This window comes from Molossus molossus, unplaced genomic scaffold (genome assembly GCF_014108415.1).
Source record: "Molossus molossus isolate mMolMol1 unplaced genomic scaffold, mMolMol1.p scaffold_m16_p_10, whole genome shotgun sequence".
Classification (NCBI taxonomy): domain Eukaryota; kingdom Metazoa; phylum Chordata; class Mammalia; order Chiroptera; family Molossidae; genus Molossus; species Molossus molossus.
In genome coordinates this window covers 74493744-74520158 of record NW_023425345.1, presented here as the reverse complement: position 1 = coordinate 74520158, position 26415 = coordinate 74493744, and the positions used below count along the sequence as shown (strand labels likewise).

The 26415-nt window shown below is 40.4% G+C and overlaps 1 protein-coding gene across 1 annotated transcript; it reads right to left on the bottom strand.

Moving 5' to 3' along the window:
• Nucleotides 1-983: 983 nt before the first annotated feature.
• PTGES3 (prostaglandin E synthase 3) lies at nucleotides 984-24662 on the bottom strand. Its single transcript, XM_036252657.1, has 8 exons — nucleotides 24375-24662; nucleotides 7613-7726; nucleotides 7397-7466; nucleotides 6826-6924; nucleotides 6089-6178; nucleotides 4261-4323; nucleotides 3129-3153; nucleotides 984-2144 (listed from the first exon to the last, which is right to left on the bottom strand). Coding segments are annotated over exons 1-8 (483 nt in total). The 5' UTR covers nucleotides 24377-24662; the 3' UTR covers nucleotides 984-2124.
• Nucleotides 24663-26415: the final 1753 nt, after the last annotated feature.

The window sequence follows — 26415 nt, the reverse complement described above, 5'->3', positions numbered from 1 at the left end:
GGGAACCGAACCCGGGTCTCTCTGGACCGCAGGCTGACACTAACTGCTGAACCAAACCAGCCAGGGCTATATATTTTTTTCTTTATTGATTTGAGAGAGAGAGGGAGAGGGAGAGAGAGAAACATCCATGAGAGAGAAATTTGACCGGCTGCCTCCTGCATGCCCCCCACTGGGGATTGGGCCCACAACCTGTGCCCTGACCAAGAATCGAACAGGCGAACTCTGGGTGCCTTTGTCGACGCTCAACTAGAGCCACACCGGGTGGACTGAAATAACTTTTTTAAAGTATAAAATTTCAAACATGCCACCTCCCAACGTGGAAAAAAAAAAACCTGGGGCTTTGAGAAAATCGCAATCCCTTAGGTACAGAAGTTCTCAACCTGTGGGTCACAACCCCTTTGGAGGTTGAATGACCCTTTCACAGGGGTCGCCTAAAACCATCAGAAAACACATTTCTGACGATTGATAACCGTAGCAAAATTACAGTTATGAAGTAGCAACAAAAATAATTTTATGGTCGGGGTCCACAACATGAGGAACTGTATTAAAGGGTCGCAGCACTGCCTTAGTAGGACCAGAACCCAAGTTACGACTGTAATAGAACGGAGTTGAATGCCGTACTGTTATGCCTGTCTCCTGAAAAGTAAGATTTTCTCATTGTAGCATTTCAGGAAGATAGTGTTGAATATCATTCTGAACAGTCGTAACAGGGGAAGAAGGTTGTTTCATGCCTTATGTATATCTATTACTGCACTTCCCATCTACCAAGTTTTTGCCCTATGTTTGTCCCCTGGCCAAGCTTGTGAGCTCTAAACAGAAATTACCTGAAATATTATTCTTTGTATCCCCAGCACTTAACACAAACTGCAACACGGGTCCGACACAAAGAAGTGCTGAAATATGAAGTATTTCTATGCTATAACAAATACACAGAAGTTGGAGGGAATAAAAAACTGCCAAATGCAGAAGCTCAAAGATTTAGAGGAGGACAACACATTTAGTTTTATTTCAATTAAGTCACAACACTTTCTTTTCCAACTGCTGCAAAGTGCATCTACAATTTGCTATTACAGATCCACTTTTAAAAGGTTTCCTGTGACATTACAGCAAGCCTTTTTTTCCCCCGAACAGAAATATTCCCAAATTCTTCCTCAAGTGAAAAATAAATCCATTTCAGTAAATGATGTAATACATGAAATTACAGTAAACCAGACAGTTAAAAGGACAGACAAGAAGTCTTCCAACAGTTTATTAGAAAGAATGTAGACATTAAAAAAAATTCCCACTGTCATGAACATAAATTGAGGTTTTCAGCCCTGGTACAAGCTGGATCAAAAAAAAAAAAATAAAAGAAATAAAAAACCCAATAGTGGATTGACATTTTTTTCCACTCATTTGCCATCCTGACAGTGCAAATACAAATTTGGTCTAAATGTACAGACTCTCAAGCAACAATATACAGCCTTTCTTTGTCCTCCATGCTAAGAGATGTAAAAGTTTAAGGGTCAAAAAGTACCAAATGTACAGGCTTCAAAAACCATCTAAGTTAGGGCATTCACTAGTTTAGCTAAGATACATTTGGAACACTGACAAGTGATCACTTCTGTACAACATTGTGAAGTAAATTTTTTGAAAAATAAAACTTTAGTGGAACAATCCTGAAGAATATACCAGAGGAACAACAGGTTACCAGTTTAAGGTATCAACCAATTCATTTCAGCCAGGTTGAGTCCATGTTCTAAAATCTAAAACTTAAGTTATCTTCCCATAATCCAAGACCTTCCTACCATGTCAGTATCTATATTATGAAGTAAAGGAGATTTAGGTGAAGTGTTTTTATTTATCACAACTGCTGTATCAGTTGCCTAGGACCTCAACAGCATCATGGAAGTCTGGGAAATGTTCATGCATAAGGTTATTGCCTTAGCTGACTTAAAAATTGCCCCATACAATGGTACATATCAACCCTTAGTGAAGCCTTTAAGAAAACAAACAGGTTGAAAAATGGGTTAAAGGAGGCAAATGCAGCATCTGCCTTTAGAGCTATCGACTCAGGAATTCTCTCAATTATGAAATCTTGCAGAGAAGTTATTTTTCTTCCTCAAAATCCAGTGATGACATTCCTTATTCCAGATCTGGCATTTCTGAAAGGATTTAAAAAAGATTAGTATGAAGTATGAGGAAATAATCTACCAACTTCAAAATCTTATAGGAAAAGTAGCCAGCAACAGAGTTAAATAATTTCCTATTTTTTGAATTTGAATCTCAAATCATTCACATTTCTGCTTTGGCTATTTATTAGAGGCTATAAAGAGGTAACTGTTTTTTTTTCCCTAAAAATTATAAAGAAGTTACCTTCATTTTGAGAGTTTAGTCTTTGATGTGAAATATCACTGTATAAAACATACTTTTCACTTTTATTTTTTATTCACTTATTTTTGCTACAAATGTTTCTCCTTTCCCCCCCACTGACACCCTCCTCCCCATCCCCACTCCTTGCCCCATCCCCAGCTTTGTTGTCTATGTCCATTGGTTACACATACATGCATATAAGTTCTTGGTTGCCCCCCACCCCTTTCTGAGGTTTGTCAGTCTGTGCCCTATTCTGTCTCTGGGTCTATTTTGTTCATTATATTCCACAAATAAGTGAGATCATGTGGTATTAGTCTTTCTCTGCTTTACTTGTTTCGCTAAGGGTAATGCTCTCCAGGTCCCTTAATGTCGTCTCAAAGGACAAGAGATCTATCTTTGTTACAGCTGCACAGTATTCCATTGTGTATATGTACCACAGCTTTTTTATTCACTCATCTATTATTGATGGACACGTGGGCTGTTTACAGATTTTAGCTATTGTAAATAGTGCTGCCATGAACATGGGGGTACATATATTCTTTCTGATTAGTGTTTCAGGCTTTTTAGGGTATATTCCTAGAAGTGGGATCACTGGGTCAAATGGCAGTTCAATTTTTAACTTTTGGGGGTAACACCATAGTGTTTTCCACAGTGGCTGAACCAGTCTGCATTCCCACCAGCAGTGTACTGGAGTCCCCTTTTCTCCACACCCTTGCCAGCACTTGTTGTTTGAGGATTTGTTGATGTAAAACATATTTTTTAAAAAAGACACTTACTTTCATCATCACTGTCTTGTGAATCCTGCAGAAGGAGAAATTTTAAAAGTTACTAAGTTGATCAAACATTCCTCTGCTAACTGAACAGTTTGCCTTAAAAAGCTGAAGCACTATAGTTTTCACTAAAGTAACAAAGATATATGGTTCTAGCAGGCTTATGAATTTAATCAATTTACTTAAGAATGGGTTTACAGACGAACAGATGAGGAAGATGTGTGCCTTTTAGTAGGAATTGAGTCCATCCCTTAAATCCCTCCCTGTCAACCAGACTGAATCTTGGTATAAAATGGTTTCTCTTCTCTCTTGACATTCAATGAAAGAAAATGGTTCAATACAAACACCACTGACTGATGAAAGACAATGAATGCTAATCATAGCTGGTAAATTGTCTAAGCAAGTATTTTTCTAACTGCATTGGACAAATTTCTTAACAATGTTAACAATGCTGGAGGAAGGAATGTTAAGAGTGACCCAATATATCTATCCTCTTATAGATTCACAAATATCCATGTGTTTACTTAATCTCTGACCAATACCACTTTTATAAAACTTGTTTAACTTTGTAAAAATAATCCCTAAACTTATTCTTAATCAAGTAAAGCATATGATGTCTCTATGCAATTCTTTTGAAATCTGGTCCCTTTAAGAATGGTTCACAATTGCCCTGGCTGGTTTGGCTCAGCGGTTAGAGCGTCCGCCTGCGGTCCGGAGAGACCGGGTTCGGTTCCCGCTAAGGGCACGTACCTCGGTTGCAGTTTGTCCCCGGTCCTGTTTGGTAGTGCGGGTGGCAGCCACTCAATGTGTCCCTTTCACATCGATGTTTCCCTCTCTCTCTATTCCTCTCTCTCCCTCCCACTCTATCTGTACAAAAAATGGAAAAATGTCCTCGGGTGAGGATAAAAAAAAAAAAAAAAAAAAAGAATGGTTCACAAGATACCAGGTTCCCTAGTAGGTACCCATCCCTCAAAACAGACACATTTAAAAAATTGCTTGGGGAAAAAAAGAAAAAGAAAAAAAAAAAACCCAATCAAGAAATAGCAAAAAAAAAAAAATCTTGAATTTATATAAAAAACTTGTAAATACATTGTTTCTTACTATTTAAGTAAACAAAGAAAAGAATTTATAAACTTACATCGTCTGCTCCGTCTACTTCTGGTAAATCTACATCCTCATCACCACCCATGTTGTTCATCATCTATTTGAAGTGTAAAAATTAGTTTTAAAAATGATGTTAAATTAAGCCCTATTAGGTTGTACGCTCCAGAATAAAGCTTATGTCATAGATTTCCACAATATAAAAAGCAAAATAAACACTAAGTACCTTCCTTTCTGGAAAACGTAGATTATAGGTAATTACATATAAAATCCTGAAAATGTGTAAGGAAGTTAAAACTAAGTTCTCATCCAAGAAAAGTAAAATTATTAAAATTCATCCAGCAAGATATGTATGATATAGAAATTAAACACCCAAATCCTGAATAGCAGTTAACACTGATGGCTAAGGAAAAGAATGCGATTCATTTGTAGTTGTAAAGTTTGTATCCTGAGCTGACTGACAGATGTATTATGGTCTTTTTGTTACAATTTTATATATTGTGAAGAAGCAATAAATAAAATAAAATCCTTCAGGGTGATTGATTTGTATAAAAGGCCTAAAAACTGAATCAAAGGTTAATTAGCAGTAACTAAGTTAAAAACAGAAAATAAACATAATTCTTGAAAGAAAAGGCACACACAGTGGAAAATAACCTTTGTATATATAAATACCCTTGCATACTTACAATAAAATGGGACAACAGAACATACTTACATCAAGTACTAATTTCTCATCTTTAGTTGTTTCTGATCATAAAACAAATAGTGTATTATTTATTTAAAGAGGTACAAATAGCCAAAGATGAAACTATTATTGGACGGGGAGGGACTTACCTCCCCAGAAAACTAAACTTTTCTGTAAAGTTTAAACTTAAAATTTTAAATAGTTATACATCCATGTTTAATTTTGTAAACAAAAACCAAAGACTTCAAATATTTGTGTTTACCTGGACTTCAGAGTTAAATACTTAGTCAAATCTCTCAGTATAAAAATTCTGGGCTGCCCTGGCCGGTTTGGCTCAGAAGTTGGAGCATCGGCCTGCGGACCAGAGTCCCAGGTTCGGTTCCTGCTAGGGGCACGTACAAAAAAAATAAATAAATCTGGGCAATCTAGTCTTGAATAATATGAGTAACTAGTAAAGTTTTCTTATGTCTAAAGGCAATGTTGAACACCTTAGTTAAGTTTCTCTGAGCAGAAAAAAATGCTCAAAATATGCCAAGCACAATATGAGGTGCTGAGGATATAATGGCAATAGAAATAGAAAGAAATAAATATATTCAAGGGCTATTTAAGAGGTAAAACAAAACAACAACAAAGATGCAGTTAACGTGCCCAGCCGAAGTGGCTCAGTGGTTGATCCACGCACCAAGAGGTCACCGGTTCAATTCCCAGTCAGGCCATGTGCCCAGGTTGTGGGCCCGATCCCCAGTGGGGGCCATGCAGGAGGTAGCCAATCCATGTTCTCTCTCATCGATGTTTCTGTCTCTCTCTCCCTCTCACTTCCTCCTTCTCTAAAATCAATAAAGAAAAAAAAATGTTTTGGTGTTGTAATAAAAAGTAGCTGTACTGCCCAGCCAGTGTGGCTCAGTGGTTGAGTGTCAACCCATGGACCAAGAGGTCTCCTGTTCGATTCCCAGTAAGGGCACACGCCCGGGTTTCGGGCTTGATCCCCAGTAGGGGGTGTGTGTAGGAGGCAGCAGATTGATGTCTCTCTCATTGATGTTTCTACCTCTCCCTCACCCTTCCTCTCTCAAAAAAAAAAAATCAATGAAACAAAAACAAAACTAGCTGTACTGCAGTTACTGAAACTGACTACACAGAAATATTCTGGGGAGGGCAGAAGAATGCATTTAAAAGAACGTACCTCAGAGAAACGATCAAAATTAGACATGTCTTCATCTGAATCATCTTCCCAGTCTTTCCAATTATTGAAGTCCACACTAAGCCAATTAAGCTAGAGACCAATATAAACATCATCCCGTGATTAGGTTAACTTGTACTCACTGGCATGTACCTTAAAACAACATTTTTTGAACTGTAGATTCATACCCATTAGTGAGCCATGGAATTAGCATAAACATACTTTTATTAAGCTTTCAGTTGTTAAACAAACTTACTTTTTAAAGCAACAACAAAAATTCATTGTTTAGTGGCACCAAAATGTGTGAATAATTTAGCAAAGTCTGCCTCTTGAATGCAAAAGATTCTGCATCAAAAATAGTGACTGAGCTGGGCCAGCGTGGCTCAGTGGTTGAGCGTCGACCCATGCACTAAAAGGTCTTTGGGAGGGCACACAGGTTGTGGGCCATATCCCCAGTGGGGGGCATGCAGGGGGCAGCCAATTGATGTTCTCTCTGGTCGATGTTTCTGTCTCTCTCCCCCTCTCCTTTCTTCTCTCTAGGGTCACTGAAGAAAAAAAAATAGTGACTCATCTTGGCTTTAAGTTAAAACTAATATATCTCAAAGTAGAGAAAAACACAGAACACAAGACTGTAACAGTGCTTAGTTATGAAATAAACACTATGTTTCTCATACCAAACGAACATATCTTTTATAACTTAAAAGTAAAAATACCAAACTTAAAAAAAAAAAGAAACCCACCTTTGCCCTTTCTTTTGTTAATCTTGGCCACGACTGGCCAGATTCTCCTTTTCGTAAACAACATAAAATTGATCTATCTGTTCTTTTATGCTTGGAATCCTAAAAACAAAAACAAAAGCACTATCACACCATTTGTATCTCCAGTACCACTATATGATAGAAAGTAGCTGTTATTCATTCCTCACTTCTCCTTTCTAATTTCTTTCCCTGCATTTTCCCTAAACTCTGAAACATCCCCTAACTAGTAAGAATTTCATAAGCTATCCAACTGCAAGAAAAGACCATTTTTTCTTCCCAACACAATCACAGAACAGCTTAAAAATTCTATACTTAGATAAGCCTCGAGAGTCTATAAACAGGCCCTGAGTCTAAAACAGTGAAAACAAGAACAAAATGAGCATGCAGAAAAGTACTGTTAAAAGAGGAAAACATCACAAAATATAAATACACCTAGCTAGCCCCCTGAATTGTTAAGAAAAACAGAATTAGTGCTTACTGCTAAAAAAGAATAGTTGAAGTATGTCCACTTTCTCATGATTTAACTAGGCAATAAAGCATCAAGACTACTTACATTTGGATCAATACAGTGAAAAAGATCAATTTCATTTAAATGTTTAAAATTATCACTTCCTCCAAGACAACTGTGGGCGAAAAAAATATTTTTAAATGAGCCTCTGCAGAGAGGTAAAGATTAGTATAACTTCAGTGAAAACACAAAAACAAGTAATCCAAAGTTACTCAATTGTCTGAAATAAGCATTACCCAATTATGTAAAATGAAAATTTACCTGAAAGTAAGTTTGGATTTTTCAAAATTTACATTAACATCTTTACTGTCTTCGACACAAAATTCAATGAAGACATAGTCCCTTCGATCGTACCACTTTGCAGAAGCAGGCTGCCTACAAAGAGATAAAATTAGACAGTTAAGCTGAAATTCATTAACTTTTACATAACCCCCAAGTTCAGCATATAAGTAACATGCTTCTCTACTCCATCAGAACACTGATTATTCTGAGGCATTTCTTAAAATTTCTAATGGAAACTACACTGGTACTCTAAGAGTTACATTCCAAGTTAAAAACATGATATTGATTTTATAATAAAAAGGATTAAAAATAAAGCAAATAGCCCTGGCCGGTTTGGCTCAGCAGTTAAGAGTGTCGGCCTGCAGACCAAAGAGCCGTGGGTTCAATTCCAGTTAAGGGCATTTATCTCAGTTGTGGTTCAGTCCCAGGCCCTGGTCAGGGTCATGCAGAAAGCAACCAATCGATGTGTTTCTCTCACACTGATATATGTTTCTCTCTCTCCCCCTCCCTCCCACTCTATCTGAAGATAAATGGAAAAGTATCCTCAAGTGAAGATTTAAAAAACAAACAAATAAATAAAAACAATGCTCAGTAAAGTTAACCATTTAGGTTGCCCTGTCAAAATTTATAAGCCACTCCTTTAGAGACCTGCTTCTAAAATTCAACTTCAGAATTAAAAAATCAGAACAAATCTAGTCAACTGAGATATACTGGGTGTCCCCCCAAAAATGCATACATAATTTGAATGATTATAAAGTGTTTATTAATATACAGTTTTCAAAATTTTAAAGAATCTAAAGAAATGAATAATTCTTTTCATCAATGCATGTTTTCAAAGTAATGACCTTTCTGGTCCAGGCAAAGCAATGGAATAGCAAACATCAAGAATCATTTCCTTGCTCAGCTGGTGTGGCACAATGGATTTGAGCGTCGTCCCATGGACTGAGAGGTCTCAGTTACATTCCTGGTCAGGGCACATGCCCCGGTTGAGGGCTCAATCCCCAGTAGAGGGCGTGCAGGAGGCAGCCAATCAATGTTTCTCTCTCACTGAGGTTTCTATTTCTCTCTCTTTTCCTCTCTAAAAAAAAATCAATAAAAACGTATTTAAAAATATTTTTTCTTTGACATTTTTTTGGGGGAGAGAGGAAACGAGAGCGAGAGAGACAGAAACACCGATGAGAGAGAACATCAATTAGCAGCCTCCTGCATGACCCCACTGGAGATTTGGCAGATTTGGCCCACAACCTGGGTATGTGCCCTGACCGGTAATCAAACTGGTGACCTTTTGGTGCATGGGTCAATGCTCAACCAATGAGCCACACCGGCTAGGCAAAACATATTAAAAAAAAAAATTTCCTTTGGTATTTGTGTGCATTCTCTTTCAATAGCTGCCCTCAATTCATTGACTGTTGCCTGTTTTCTACCATAAACTTTTATCTTTTACATGTATCCTCACACACACACACAAAAAAAATCTAGTAGATACATTTTCTTTGCTCAAAGCTTAGTCTGGCTTCACCCATTACTTCAAATTACTTAAACCTGAAAGAGTGAAAAAAAATTCTTTTTTGTCCTCACCTGAGGACATTTTTCCATTTTTTGTTCAGATAGAATGGAAGGGAGGAAGGGAGAGAAACATCAACATGAAAGGGACACATCGAGTGGTTGCCACCCACATGACCCAACCAGTGCTGGGGACAAACTGCAACGGAGGTACGTGCCCCTAGCGGGAACTGGACCACAGGCCGATGCTCTAAACCGCTGAGCCAAACTGGCCAGGGCTAAAACAGTGAAAATTGAGTTATCAGCTGTTAAAGTGTATACATTTTTGGGGGGACACCCTGTATGTAATATCCCAAATTTTTACTTACAATGAATTCTAGGAACTGTGGGGAAATTTACAAGTTATAAGAAATGGCCCTGGCCAGGCTCAGTTGTTTGGAGCGTCGTCCCGTACACCAAAAGGTGGCGGGTTCGATTCCCAGTCAAGGCTCATATCTAGGTTATGTGTTCAATCCCCAGTTGGGGTGAACATTGGAGGCAACTGATTAATGTCTCTTTCTCCTTTCCTCTCTCTCTATGAAATCAATAAAAAAGAAGGGAAAAATTTGTTCTCAAAAAAGTTCTCACCTGCAGCTTTATTCTGACTATAAAAGGCAACCATTTTTTTCTGGGCAAATAGATCTTTTTATGATTCTAAAGAAAGACATTAAATAAAGAATTAAACTTCTTTACAGCCTCACCTTTACACTAGCTATACATGTATCCAATATATACTATACTAGAGTATTTGCTTTTTCCTTTCCTTATTATTCATGTGCTCCTCTGTCCCTTGCAATACAGTATTACTACCCCTGTCTTCATAGTGTTAGCTGCCTAGAGCTCTATCCATCCATTAGAATATGGCTAAAAAACGGCTAGAAGCAAAAATAGTCAAATATGGTTGATTACTAGTCAAAAGATTCTATGTGATAAATATTTCAACTTTTTTGTAAATATAAGATTACTTCCAAATAAAAGTTTAAAATTCTAGTTGTTATACGTTCAAACACTACTCATAAATCAATGGAAAGGAATTGTCTTGTTTCCAAGTTCTGAAATTCCCAACCCTACAGAGTAGCAGTTTAAAGTCCCTTCTATAAATAAAAGTTGCAACCAACTATTCATCAACATTTTTACAAAACTGTTAAACCTGACTAATCATTTTACTCTGGAACATTGGTATCAGATATGAATGAAATAGGTTAAAAATTATAGATGGCAGTTTCCAAAGTCTAAATACCAGCAAATCAGCAAGGATAAATCTATTTTTTTAAGGCATCTATTGGCAGATTAAAAAACAAAACAGTCCTGGCCGGTTTGGCTCAGCGGTTAGAGCATCCAGAGAGACCTGGGTTCAGTTCCCACTAAGGACATGTACCTCGGTTGCAGTTTGTCCCCAGCCCTGGTTGAGTTATGCGGGAGGCAACCACTTGGTGTGTCCCTTTCACGTCAATGTTTCTCTCCCTCCCACTCTATCTGAACAAAAAATGAAAAAATGTCCTCAGGTGAGAACAAAAAAAAAACAAACAAAAACATGAGATTTTTTTTTTTTTTTTTTTATCCTCACTCGAGGACATTTTTCCATTTTTTGTACAGATAGAGTGGGAGGGAGAGAGAGAGAGAAACATCGACGTGAAGGGACACATCGAGTGGCTGCCACCCGCACGACCAACCAGGGCCGGGGACAAACTGCAACCGAGGTACATGCCCTTAGCGGGAACCGAACCCGGGTCTCTCCAGACCGCAGGCGGACGCTCTAACCGCTGAGCCAAACCGGCCAGGGCAAAAAACATGAGATTTTTAAAAGCCTCTGAAAAAGACATCAAACCAAACTTCTGTGGATTAAGGATTCGTAACTTGTTTTTTTTTTTCTTTCAGAATGTGCTGCCAAAGTGAGCACAGGAATCACAACCTCTAATGTTAGTATGTTAATATAGCTAACAAAAAATTCAGGTGTTTTATGACTAGATCACATTATTTCTACTCATTTTCTTGCCCAGTATTCTCAGTATGTGGTAACATGTTCTGTCTTAAACTGAAAATATTTGCTAACTTAATAATTAAACCTCAAATGACTAGGTTTATAGACTTTCAAATTCAAGTAACCAGATAAGCCCTATTTTAAAAAAGCACTAATGATTACAATCTGGAGCAATGAATATCCCAGTGCCCAAATACTATTTCTAACTAAAACAAACCAAGAATCCTACAGAGAAATGGCTGACCTCAGGCCTGACGGGAAATATAGATAACCTTGGGACATCTTGTTGCACCTGTGAGGCTAATAAGAACAGTGAGGTCAGTCAGAACAGGAGGCAACAGTTAAAGTCTCTCATGTCAATGAAAAGTTGACCATTAGAAAGAATGACTGCAAATGGATTTAAATACACTGAATACAAAAACTCTTGAGCCCTGGCCGGTTTGGCTCAGCGGTTGGAGCGTTGGCCTGCGGTACAGAGAGACCGGGGTTCAGTTCCCACTAAGGGCACGGTACCTCGGTTGCAGTTTGTCCCCGGCCCTGGTTGGTCATGCGGGTGGCAGCAACTCGATGTGTCCCTTCACATCGATGTTTCTCTCTCTCTCTCTCTCTCTCTCTCTCTCTCTCTCTCTCTCTCTCTTCCTTTCTCTCCCTCCGGCTCTATCTGAACAAAAAATGGAAAAATGTCCTCGGGTGAGGATTAAAAAAAAAAACAAACTCTTGAGCCCTGGCCAGTTTGACTCAATGGTTAGAGCGTCGGACCGAGGACCAAAAAGTCGTGGGTTTGATTCCAGTCAAGGGCATGTACCTTGGTTGTAATTGGGTCCTGGGCGCTGGTCAAGGTCCTGTGGGAGGCAACCAATCGATGTATCGAACATCGATGGTCTCTCCCTCCGTCCCTCACACTCTATCTGAAGACAAATGGAAAAATATCCTTGGGTGAGGATTAAAAAAATGCCCTGGCCTGTTTGGCTCAGTGGTTAGAGCGTCGGTAGGCGGTCCAGAGAGACCCAGGTTTGGTTCCTGCTAAGGGCACGTACCTCAGTTGCAGTTTGTCCCCGGCCCCAGCTGGGGCTGTAGGAGAGGCAGCCACTTGATGTGTCCCTTTCACTTCGATGTTTCTTTCTCTCTCTCTCTTTCTCCCACTCTATCTGAATAAAAATGGAAAAATGTCCTAGGGTAAGGATTAAAAAAAAATCATATATATACATATATATCAGAAAAGACATACACACACACACACCCCACAGTAGGACTTTCCAAGCTCTCTGACAAGAACTTCAAAACTCCACATTAGGGCTATGTCAATTCAAGTAATTAAATTTTGCACAACTTTACATTTTCCTGTATAGTTTTGACTACAATTCCTTAGCTTGTTTTTAGTTTTTTTTTTTTTTTAAAAATCCTCACCCAAGGATATTTTCCCATCTTTGTTTAGATAGAGTGGGAGGGAGGGAGGGAGAGACAGAGGGAGAGAGAAAGAGAAACATTGACGAGGACACATCGACTAGTTGTCTCCCGCAGGACCCCAATCAAGGCTGGGGAGGCAAATAAGGTATGTGCCCTTGACTGGAATCAAACCTGCGACTCATTGGTCTGTGGGCTGACGCTCTAACCGCTGAGCAAAACCAGCCAGGGCTCCTTAGCTTGTCTTAAAAGACGCTAAGGCCTGGCCAGTGTGGCTGGCTCAGTGGCTGAGCATCAACCCATGCAGCAAGAGGTCACCAGTTCGATTCCCCGTCAGAGCACATGCCCAGGTTGTGGGACCGATCCCCAGTTGAGGGCATGCAGGAGGTGGCCAACTGATGTTCTTTCTCATTGATGTTTCTCTCTCCCTCTCTCCCTCTTCCCTTCCTCTCTAAAAATCAATAAAGACTTATTTGTGAAATATAATGAACTAAACAAACTGCTGAACAAAATTAGCCCAGAGACGTGGAGGTGGGGTACAGACTGACAAGCCTCAGAGGAGGGGGGGATTTGTGGGGGAAGAAATAAACCACAGAACTTACATGCATGTATGCGTGACCAATGAACACAGACAACAAAGCGGGGGAGGGGGGAGGGGGAAGGGTGTCAATGGGGGAACAATGAGAAACATCTGTAACAAAAACAAATATTTTTTTAGAAAGTCAATAAAGAAAAAAAAAAAAAAGACACTTAGGTCATGAAAGTAGAGCCTTTATGAGATTAGTGTCTCATAAGAGAGACTCCCTGTAGTAGGCATATTGTTTTGAGCTAAAGGCAACAACAGCAGGCTCAGGAGAAACTTCTGTCCCCATCCTCGACTGCCTAGAAGATTCTAAATTAGAAGCCTTGCCCAAAAGAGATTATCAGCCCTGGCTGGTTTGGCTCAGCAGACCGATGAGTCTTGGGTTTGATTCTGGTCAAGGGTACATACCTTGGTTGCAGTTAATCCCATCATGGGTCGGGGTCATGTGGAAGGCAACTAGTCAATGTTTTTTTTCCCCTCTCCCCCTATCCGAAAATGAATGGATAAATATCCTTGGTTGAGGATTGAAAAAAAAGATTATCAGAGATAACATCTTTTAACCCATCTATAGGGAAGGGCATACTTCAATTTACTAAAGGTTTGCTCTTCTGCAATGACCTTTTGAAGCCCTCAAGGCACCTTACCTCATTCTTAGCTCTCAGAATACCTTATTATTCCCATGTTCTCTTTCTATCTCTGAATCTCTCCTGTATGTAAGGTCTCTGATTCTCTCTTGTATGTGGGGTTCCCATACATATCTATGTATTAAATTTGGTTATTTTCTCTTAAAAAGAAACAAAAAAAAAACACACCACACAATCCAGAAGAGATCCCCAGTCCCCTTTTCATTGCTGTGAGGACACAGTAAGAAGCTACGAATCAGGAAGAGAGCCCCCTCACCAGAAGGTGACTGTGCTGGGACTTCCAGCCTCCAATACAGTAAGCAATAATTCTGTTTATAACTACCCAGTCTGTGGAGTTTATTACAGCAGCCCCTCCAAAACTAAGGCAATCAGAAAAGCTAACAGGAAACATTTGCTAAGGAAAATTTCCCCATTACTGAAATTCTTTTTGACAGTTTACTACGTTGCAAGGCATACTGAATTAAAAAAGATAAAACATCTCAAGCCTTTTGTGAACTAGTAGAGAAACAAGAGGGACACAGCGACTGGTTGCCGCCTGCATGACCCCATTATACTTAATTTGGGGTAAATTCATAAAGCTTAAGGTTGAAAACCAAGTTAGGGCTAGGTCACAGATGTTCCTAGAAACAACAGAAAGGATATTACTGTATTCTGTAACTAAGTAGTTTTAAAAACCAACATTGCCATTATCATCCCGTTAGAACTTTGGGAATCTTGAGAGGGGAAAAATTCCACATATAATAGAATTCTACAGCATATGACTTGTCTCTGTACTATGATCAAAGCACCAACATCTTTATTTTCTTTTTCCTTCAGAAATTCCAAACTTCAGCCCTGGCCGGTTTGGCTCAGCGGTTAGAGCGTCAGCCTGCGGTCCAGAGAGACCCGGGTTCGGTTCCCGCTAAGGGCACGTACCTCGGTTGCAGTTTGTCCCCGGCCCTGGTCGGTCGTGTGGGTGGCAGCCACTCGATGTGTTCCTTTCACGTCGATGTTTCTCTCTCTCTCTCCCTCCCACTCTACCTGAACAAAAAATGGAAAAATGTCCTCGGGTGAGGATAAAAAATAAAATAAAATAAAAAGAAATTCCAAACTTCAGAGTTTTTATAAACGGGTACTTCGGACCATCACATAGCAAACATGCAAAATCTTGGAGGTCTGTACATGAGAATTTAGTGAAACAAAATTTTTTAGTATTCAAGTGAGGCCTAAAATTCTTAGTTAATACCATAATTCAAATCTGGCTCCCTGAAATATATGATAGGTCAATCTCATGATTGAGATATATATATATATATAAATCATTTCATAGAATTTCACATTATTTTGGTATTATTTCCCCCAGAAATCTTTAATATTTTTCTGCCATGGTAGTATCTAATCAAATTTGTTTATTAAAATTTTTCTATCATATACAAATGTGACGAATCATTAACATTGGAATTGTTCCTCTAAATCATGGGGAAAAAATAGGATACTATCATTTGGTCACAAAACATTAGGTTCTACAACACATACAGACAAATATACTGGAGAAAATGGTAATAATAGCCATTTAATAAAAATGCTCTTTTGTAAAAGTATGTAAGGGACTGCAAAGTGCAACACAAGGTTGTACTAATTAACAATAATCTTTATGATAAAAAAACCAGGCAAATATTTTTTTTCATTTTCTTTTTTTGTTCAGATAGAGTGGGAGGGAGAGAGAGGAAGAGAGAGAGAGAAACATTAACGTGGAAGGGACACATTGAGTGGCTGCCACCCGCACGACCCAACCAGGGCCGGGGACAAACTGCAACTGAGATATGTGCCCTTACTGGGAACTGAACCCGGGTCTCTCTAAACCACAGGCTGACGCTCTAACCGCTGAGCAAACAGGCCAGAGCAAAGCCAGGCAAATATTTTTAAATTTATTAAGTTTTATCTTCAATTAATGGTCTTGTACAGAAATTGAACAGAAAAAAGGGAAAAGGATTAATTTTTACTGAAAAGCCAACTTTAGATTTTTTTTTTAACAATTGGGGGGTAGAATTAAAGGAGAACCAATGGTAATTTTCTACAGGTAAGAGAAAGATCAGTCTGACCAATAAACTATTCCCACAATAAACATTCCCCCCAAAAAGGGTTCACAAACAAGTCAAATGTACTTTAGGGTATATATCGATTTGGTGGTTCTTTTCCAGATTTCCCAAAATATAGCAAAGCCTTAATTAACAGAATATGAAATCAGATTTGATTTATAGATGGCACTCACTAAATTTATTTTTCAACTATTGGCCACCAATTTGTCTGCGATACAGTGAAATGTAACTGAAGATGTTCATACAGCAGAATACAGAAGATCCCTGAGCCAGTGCCAGCTCTCACCATGTCAAATACCTCATGTAGTCAAGCCTTATAGCTAACGTACATTTAGAGTTTGAATGTTATTAATAAAACAAATATTCATTAAACATGGCACCAGTAATTGTTCTGGAAATATAGCAGTCAACAAAACGGACAAAAATCCCTGCCCTTAAGAAATGTGCATTCAGCCCTGGCCGGTTTGGCTCAGCGGTTAGAGTGTCGGCCTGCGGTCCAGAGATCTGGGTTCGGTTCCCGCTAAGGGCACGTACCTTGGTTGCAGTTTGTCCCCGGCCCTGGTTGGGTTGTGTGGGGGGCAACCACTTGATGTGTCCCTTTCATGTCGATGTTTCTCTCTCTCTCCCCCTCCCACTCTATCTGAACAAAAAAAAAAAAAAAAGAAATGTGCATTCAAGTTAGATGATTAGATGATGAAATTTAGTCCAAAAATTCTCTCCTAAGAAATAAGGGATAATGGGATTAGGGCCATTATTAGTTATGGTTTATCATGTATAAAGAGCTGGCTTATCATAAGAATACTTTCTTTGGTTGTTAGTACTTTGAAAAGTAACATTTATATATATTTAATCTTGTGCCATGTACTGTGTGACTCAGTTGGTTGAGCACTGTCCCATGTACCCTAAGGTTGCTGGTTCAATTCCCAGTCAGGGTGAATATGTGAGGTGATTGATGTTTCTCTCTCTCTTAAAAAGAAAAAAAAAATCTATATTTAATCTTGTAATATACTGGAAAGCACAAGATATTCTCTAATAGTACACAACCTCACATACCTTATTCAGAATTATAGTCCCCTTATGAGTTTATTATTTTTAAAAAATTTCTTTTCTTTATTGATTTGAGAAAGAGAGAGAGAGGAAGGGAGAGGGAGAGAGAGAGAGAAACATTGACTGGCTGCCTCCTGCATGCCCTCCACTGGGGATTTGGCCCACAACCTGGACATGTGCCCTGACCAGGAATCGAAGTGGTGACCTCTTGGTGCACGGGTCAACGCTCAACCACTGAGCCAAACCAGCCGAGCATGAGTTTATTCTTAAGGGAACATGCTATTCATCTGAATTAGAAGATCACTTTGAATTTTAAGATAAAACAATAGGAATCAGCCGTGGGCGGTTTGGCTCAGCAGTTAAGAGCTTAGGCCTGAGTTCCAGAGAGACCTGGGTTCGGTCGGTTCCCGCATCCTTCTGCACCTCTGGTGGGAATGCAGACTGGTGCAGCCACTACGGAAAACAGTACAGAGGGTCCTCAAAAAATAAAAAATGTAACTGCTTTATGACCCAGCAATTCTGGGTATATATGTGAAGAAACCCAAAACACGAATTCAAAAGAATGTATGTAGTCCTATGTTCACTACAGCATTATTTATCATAGCCAAGGTGTGGAAGTAACCCAAGTACCTAGCAACAGATGAGTGCATAAAAAAAGCTGTGGTAAAATGGAGTATTACTCGGCCACACACACACAAAAAGAATGAAATCTTACCATTTGCCACAGCATGAATGAACTTAGGGGGTATTATGCTAAGTGAAGTCAGTCAGAGAGAGACAAGTACCATATAATTTCATGTATATGTGGAATGTAAAGAACAAAATAAACAAAATTAAAACACTCATAGACACAGAACTGATAGTTGCTAGAAGAGGGTTGGGGCACTGGGTAAAAAAAGTAAAGGAATTAAAAAATACAAATTGGGCCCTAGCCAGTTTGGCTCAGCGGTTAGAGCATCGGCCTGCGGTCCGGAGAGACCCGGGTTCGGTTCCTGCTAAGGGCACGTACTTCGGTTGCACTTTGTCCCCGGCCCTGGTTGGTCGTGCGGGTGGCAGCCACTCGATGTGTCCCTTCACATCGATGTTTCTCTCTCTCCCTCCTGCTCTATCTGAACAAAAAATGGAAAAAAAAATAGTCCTTGAGAATAAAAAAATAAAAAACCAAAAAACCCCAAATTGGTAGTATGGGGATGTAAAGTACAGCATGGGGAATATGAAATATAGTCAATAATATTGTAATAACTATGTTTGGTGCCAGGTGGGTACTAGAAATATTTAGAACACTTTGTGAAGTATATTTTTATCTAACCATTATGCTGTACACATAAAACTAATACAAAATAATACTGACTATAAACTAATTGAAAACAAAACAAAACACGAAGTGGTTCAATTTCAACAATAGATTGTGCTACATCCCTCTTCATTAGGTTGGATCTTTAGAAAGCTGGATTTGGGGTTGTTGCTATGTTACCCCCCCCCAATCATGGGGAACAAGATCTGAGATTAAGTATCCAATCTGATTTCAATCACTATATAAGTAGTTATATAGTGTCCCAAAGACATTCCATTCCATTAGTAACTGTGATTATACAAAAGCTCCACTTTTCTTTCAACTCATGTGTATTGGCTTTTCAAAGAGTTATTAGACTGTTAAGACAGAATACTTAAGTGGTTTGGACCCAACTACCTAACAAACTGCTATGTTATTCCTTTTGGCCTAGCAGTACCATTAAAACAAACAAACAGCCCAGCCAGTGTAGCTCAGTGGTTGAGCATCCACTCATGCAGCAAGAGGTCGCTGGTTGGATTCTTAGTCAGGGCACAGGCCCAGGTTGTGGGCCAAAGCCCCATGGGGGGCAGGGGGGAGCATACAGGAGACGGCCAATCAATGTTCTCTCTCATCAATGTTTCTATTTCTCTTTCTCCTTTTCCCTTCCCCTTTCTCTAAAATCAATAAAGACAAAATATTTTTTTAATAAAACCAAAAATTAAATTACTACAAAGATACCAAGCGAACAAACAATAGTTGTAGCCCTGGCCGGTTTGGCTTTACAAAGTGTTTGTCCATGGACCAGAGTTGCGGGTTCAATTCCAGTCAAGGGCACTTACCTCGGTTGCCGATTAGTCCCCGGCCCTGGTTGGGGTCCTGTGAAAGGCAACCAGTCAATGCCCCTTCCCCACCCACTCTATCTGAATAAATGGAAAAGTATCCTTGGGTGAGGATTAAAAAAAAAGATACCCACCCCCAAACTTAGTGCCTTTTCCCCAAGCAATTCTATGACATTCCCACTTTGTACATACACTCCCAAAGCAGATAAAATAATCTTTCTTCAGGGGGTGGGAGCGGGGGGGGGGGGGGGCGCTATAGGGACACATCTGTAATACTTTAAACAATAAAAAAAATTAATTTTTCTTCATACAAATAAGACTCAAGTTCAATCTCTCACTGCCTTCATTACAAATTTTAGAGTCTCAAGGAGCTCCATTACCTTATGTCAAGAAGTGACAGGCTTTACAAGAAGTAGTTTAGATAATAAAACCGAACCACAGCCCTGGCTGGTTTTGTTCAGTGGTTAGAGCATCAGCCTACAGACCAAAGGGTCTTGGGTTTGATTCCCAGTCAAGGGGACATGTACCTGAGTTGCAGATTCCCTGGTTAGGGTCAAGCAGGAGGCAATCAATTGATGTTTCTCTCTCCCTCTCTATCTAACAAATAAAAATAAAACTGAACCACAAAGACATGGTTATTTATTTGGAAAAGGACCACCTGAAAAGTTATTCTTCCTGGAAAAAATAAGCCCTCTTTCAGAATGCTGGGTTCCTGAATAGGTTCTAGTCTTATTTGGGACAGCCCCTTATACTAATTAGAGCTGAATGAACTGATATTTGAAAAACTAGACCCTGAAATTTAATTTAAAAAAAAAAAAAAAAATCCTCACCTAAAGACATTTTTCCATTGATTTTTAGAGTGGAAGGGAAGGATGGGGGTGGAGAGAGACAAATTGATTGGCTGCCTCCCACACAACCCCGTCGGGCTGGGAACCTGAAATCCTTTGGTACAAGGACTAACGCTGTAACTGCTAAGCCAAACCAACAAGGGCTGATATGTAGTATTTAAAAAACAAAAACAAAAACACACCTGTTTGTAATTAGGTCCTTTTCAGTCCACAAAATTATTAAACATACTGAGTTGGAAAGGGCCCTGACATAAACACTTTAACAATAAAGTAAGGCTACACATGAAGATAAACTATCACACAGAAATATCCTTGACAGCACATTTTATTTGGCTTTGGAATACACGGGGGAGGACATATTGCCCAAGGTAAGCTTTAAAGTAAATGTTCTTGGGAAGTGGGGAAGTCAGCCTCAATTTAAAATCTGTCACTGCCAATCAATACAGTAAATATTACTACAACAAACTTAATATTTCCGTTGCAAAATACACCAAATGCAACAATTCTCAATGTAAGAACTCGGATAAAACATGATCTTAAGCTTTGAAGAGCTAAGCTGATACTAAACAGCTGATATTACAAAGGTATTTTTTCCTGAAAAGTGATAATCACTAACCATGTAAAACCCCAAAATGATATAGCTTCTAGATTTTAAAACTAGAAAATACAATTAAACAGAAGAATCTTAATTAACAATACAGTACATACTGGTCTGCACTCTAATGATTTGTCAATTCCAGTTTCTACTGCCTTCTAGTTAAAGTCTAACTAAGTATGGGAGGGTGGGGGTAGAATCCAGTTGCCAAGTTACAGTAGTTAGGAAATCAACACTTAACAAAAGCCATCATCAGTTACTCTTCCTTAACTTACAGTAATTAACTATATGCTCACTATTACAAATTGTTTTGAAGGCTAAAGACTGATAATTTTATTTTGGGAACTCAATCCTACAAAGCTGAGTGACCGCAAAGTAAAGATTCTAACCAATGTTAGAGATAGTCACAGTATGTTTCTAAACAGTTTATTAACTTAAGTACAAGACCCCAGAAAGAAATATTTCAAATCCTCAAAAGTTAAAAAATAAATGAATAAATTTTGCCTTGGCCAGTTTGGCTCAACGGTTAGAGTTTGGGCCCGTGGCCCAGAGTCTCGGGTTTGATTTCCACTAAGGGCACATACCTTGGTTGCAGTTTGTCCCTGGCCCTGGTTGGGGTCATGTGGGTGGCAACCAGTCGATGTATCTCATATCAATGTCTTTCTCTCTCTCTCCCTCCCTCTCTTCCACTCTATCTGAAGATAAATGCAAAAGTGTCCTTGGGTGAGGATAAAAAACAACAACAAAATTTTTTTTTTACTTTTATAACCATTGTTAATGGGTCCAACTAAGAATTAAAACTAACTACAACAGCCCAGCCAGCGTGGCTCAGTGGTTGAGCGTCAACCTGTGCACCAAGATGTCGCCGGTTTGATTCCCAGTCAGGACACATGCTCAGGTTGTGGGCCAAATCCCCAATGGGGGGCATGCAGAAGGTGGCCAGTCGATCTCATTGATGTTTCTATCTCTCCCCCCCTCTCCCTACCTCTCTCTCTAAAGTCAATAAAAAAAAGCCCTAGTCGGTTTGCTCAGTGGTTAGAGTGTTGACCTGTGGTCCAGAGAGACCTGGGTTCAGCTCCCGCTAAGGGCATGTACCTTGGTTGCAGTTTGTCTCCGGCCCTAGTTGGGTCGTGCGGGTGGCAACCACTTGATGTGTCCCTTTCACATCAATGTTTCTCTCTCTCTCCCTCCCACTCTATCTGAACAAAAAACAAGAACAAAAAAGTCCTCAGGTGAGGATAAAAAAAAAAAAATTAAAGTCAATTAAAGAAACAACAACAAAAAAACGACTAGAGCAGCTTATTAAAATAAATAAATAAATAAATAAATAAATAAATAAATAGATAAGAACCACTGTTCTTTACCCTCACCCCCATAATAGGTTGGGCAGGTCTTTGAGAGCTTGAGGAAGGACCTAAAATCCCAGACTTCTCCAAGATAGGTGAGAGACTAAGAACTTTTATGTAAACTACTAGGCAAAACTTTAAAAACTTGATTAAAAGAAATTTACTAAAAATCATTCAAATAAGAACAGACCCTCAAACCCTGAATATATCCACCATGCCTCTCTCCACACTTAAAAAAAATGTTTATAGTAGACATCAACAAAATGAATCCTACCTGCCAAATTCTTCCTAGGTCTGGATGACCCATTCAAGTTTTCCAACTCAAATAACTGACCTTACTATTCACCTTGTAAATTCATTCAAATTATTAGTGCAGTAAAATCCCCTAAAGAATCTGTAAGGTGGCATATATGTTAAATATCTTAAAGTGGATGAGATTTATCTGTTCTCTTCAAAAACACTCATTTTGAAAGTAGCACTCTTGAAACTATAGATTGCTTTTTGGAATAGTGATTGTTACATTTTTAATCTGAATTTTTAATCTACTCACAAACTTAATGTTTCTTATACCTATTTTAAGTGACCTCCCCAAAGTATTTCTGTGGCTCAGTGGTTGAGCGTTCGTTGATCCATGCACCAAGAGGTCGCCGGTTATTCCCGGTCAGGGCACATGTCTAGGTTGTGGGCCAGATCCCCAGTGGGGGACATGCAGGAGGCGGCCAGTCCATGTTCTCTCATTGATGTTTCTTTCGCTCTCTCCCTCTCCCTTCCTCTCTCTCTAAAATCAATAAAGAAAAAAAAACTGTATTAAATAATGGCATTTCTTTATAAAAAGATATTTTGTTTGGCTACGTTAATCTATTAAAAGCTGGTAATGCGCCCTGGCCAGTTTGGCTCAGCAGTTAGAGTGTTGGCCTGTGGTCCAGAGAGACCCAGGTTCGGTTCCCGCTAAGGACACATACCTCGGTTAGTTTGTCCCTGGCCCCGGTTGGGGTTGTGCAGGAGGCAGCCAGTCGATGTGTCCCTTTCTTGTCGATGTTTCTCTTTCTCTCTCTCTTCCTCTCTCTCTCCCTCCCACTCTATCTGAACAAAAATGGAAAAATGTCCTTGGGTGAGGATTAAAAAAAAAAAGCTGGTAATGCTTTATATGAGGATTCATTTTTACTAAGATATTTTAAGACTAATAATTCTGTTACATTTTTTGAAATACAGATTTCTAAGGAAAAAACAAAAGCTATTTTACATAGATTAAAATCTTCTACTGGAATACTTTGGGAGGGGGTCCTTCCAAAATTCTATGAATATATAAAGGGGTTACAGTAATAAGTAATACATGCATACTTCTCAAGACTTGTTCTTCAATAATGGGCTGGGTTTATCCCTTCTATCTAGAATTCTAGCCCAATACACTCACCATCAATGTCATTATTTTATTAAGAAAACCCTTGAAAATGCATTACTTTTTAAAAGAATAAAAATTGTTCCCCTTCAACTGCTCTCCACACATAACTTTCAAGACGAAGTTAGTACCAAAAACAAACACACAAAAACGATAAAAACCGGCTGTTCTCACATCTGAAAATATCAAGATTTTCCTGAAAAGACCGCTTAAGGCCTGAAAGTGGCAGTACCAAGAATTCTTACTCGGTTAAATTCACCAAGGTTTTCCTTTATTGCAACAAACTAAGATTGCTAAAGAAACCTGCAGTAAAACAAATTTAAGCTCTTTAAGACAAGAAAGCAATTACATACCTACTTCATCTCTAAATTAAAATAGGATAATGAAATCCAGCCTAAAGTTTAATACAAACACAAACTACGTCCTTAAGTTATCTTTCGCCTTGACACGTGCAGAGCTACCTACTCTATGGTAACTCCACGCTGCCAGGGATACGGCTGAGTTTTGGCAACCTTCACTTCCTTGGAGAGATCGGAGTTCGGAGAGGGCCTGGAAAGACCCACTCGAGAAATCACGACCCCCGAGAGGGAAATAAGTTGTGGTGACGGCCTACCTCTAGCTGCCTAGCAGTCCCTGTCGCTCGAGGAGGCGGCCCACGTGGTGCTCTACGAGGAGCACCGCCAACCTCTGGTAGCACCCACCACAGGTGCACTTGGCTCAGGGCCTGGTGCAGGCGCAACAGAGCGGCAGAACCAGACTGCCCAAAAACTGAAGTGGCAATCCAAGAGGGTCCACGCCTCCAAAGCGCCGCATGGCAAAAATAACTCACAGGAGATTAAGGCCTAAACCTAAATTCGGAGAGTTAGGAGTAACTCGGATTGCCAAGGGGGCAAAAGTGGGATTTCCGGCACGGGGAAGCTGAGGGACGGTTCAGAGGTGGGGGAAGCGGACATCTGGAAGAAAAATGTCCTCCACCCGCCGACGGTAACCGGAATAAAGATACTGGACCTCCCATCCCGAGCCAAGAACGACTGCCACCACTGAGAGGAGAAAGCAGAGGGGCCGAAGCGGGGGGAAGGGAGGGGGCGGCTTCCCGGCAGCCCCAAGCGCGGCCTCGGCCTCCCGCCGGGACGACCTTCCCTTGGCGGGTTGTCGCACTCACATCGTGAACGGGGCAGGGGGACGGGTGAATGGGTGGGTGGGCCTCTCCGGCGGCAGCTGCTGGGCAGTGGACTAAACTCCGGTGGCGACTCCGGCGTTTTCTCCCCGGTGCGGCCTCTTCTCGCTTCCCTCAGGCGACGGCGGCAGCGGCGGGCTCGACCTGGGTCCCCAGAATGCACCGCGCGGAGAGAGCGGCTCCTCCGGTCGGGAAGAAGAGGAAAGTGTAGGAAAAGGGGCGCGAGGACGGAGAATGAACGTGCGTGCGTGCGAGCGAGGGCTGGTGAGGCCGGGCGGCGGCTGGTGACGCAGCAAAATGCCCGGGCCCTGCCGCCGCGCCTGCGCACTCTTTGTTTTCGGGCTCCTGCGCGGCTTTCTAGAGATATCTACGGAAAGGGCGGGGCCTCCCAGCTCTTCGCGATCCTTCCCGGCGTTGGCCCCTCCCTTCGCTTGTTCTTTCGGATCAGACTCCTTCCTGCCTCTCCTCCGGCACTTCCCCCTCGCGTTGGAAAACCGTTGGTAATCTAACCGCCTCGCCACGCGCTGTGGGCGATCTTCCCAGGAAACGGCTGCGTTGACAGCGGGAGGAAGGCTGAGGCGGAGGGTCCCACGGAGTCGGGAGGCTTGAAAAGTGAAATGGGGGTTTGGTTATTCCAGGGAACAAACAAGCCCCGGGAGGAAACATTCCACCGCAAAAATGTGAAAAGATCGCCTGTGCTGGTGATACTTGCAGAAAAGGGTTAACTTCAGAATCGAGGCGCTGGTACACCTCGCCATTTTTTCTTAAGGTTGGAAACAGGTCCAGGGGCAGCGGAAATTTGAGGTCTTGGAGGAGGCACGTTTGCCAGGGGGGCTGGCGTTTGCCCCTGCTTTGCGAGATTAGTGCTGTAGGTGAGACATGAGTGGAGTCTAGGTTTGTGGGAATGGAGAGGCGGAGACACTCGCTGACTCCAGGTGTATTAGTCGGGGGGAGGGGGGTTCCCCGTCTGTTTCCAGCCGATCTCTGAAGTACCGCTTTGTGCAGGGCACTGGATTAGGCTGCAGTGAGGGATAGTAGTAACCCAGAGGATGAAAACGATGCCTGCCGGCTCCAGAAAGGCCACGTTAACAGTGGGGAGTAATACACCAATGTACTGCTTGTTAGAACAAGTGTTTTGGAAAATGCTTGGGGGCTTCCTATTCTCCATTAAGGTCTTAGTGTCTATGGTGTGCAAAGACAGGTATTGGGAACTACGGACATTGGATAGTAACCTCAAATCCCGTTAAAAAAGATTAAATCTCAGCTTTCAGGTACTGATTGTAAGGAGCTTACTGCCTGTTGGGGTAAATAAAATACACAAATCAGTATAATGGAAGTACAAAAAGTAATGGGGACATAAAAGGAGAAGAAGTCAGTATTGACCGGAAGGATTAGGACAAACCTGTTAAGGAAAATTACCCTAAACATGGAAATAAGGCAAGGAATGGAGGGATGACTTTTCCATTCATACTGGGACAGTTTTAACATGCCTGCCCAAGGATTATTCTCTAGAAGGTACCTGTGTTTGACTATTTATTATATGATTGGAGTTCAAACATTGTGAATTGTTACGTTGTAGATTTCTGACTGCTAGAAAAGCTAACCTCAGTTACTTTTATTGCTTTGTATGAAACTAATCAGTTTTGTTTAACCGAGAACCTTATGCTAATTCTTTTTTTTTTCATTTTAATTTTTAAAAAATCTTTACTGTTGAATGTATTACAGATGTTCCTCATTTTTCCCCCATTGACCCCCTCCCGCCTTTTCCCACACTGTTGTCTCTGTCTCTGTTCATTGGTTATACATATAAGTTCTTTGGTTTATTTCTCCCCCCCAACCCCTTTCCCTTTGAGGTTTGTCAGTCTAGCAGTGAATTTGTACTTCTTAATCCCTTCACCTTTTTCACTCATTCCCCCAACCCCCCTCCCATCTGGCAACCAATAAAATGTTCTCTGTATGAGAATGTTTCTGTTCTACCTGTTCATTTTGTTTGTAGATGCCATTGTCAATAGATATGTATTCATTG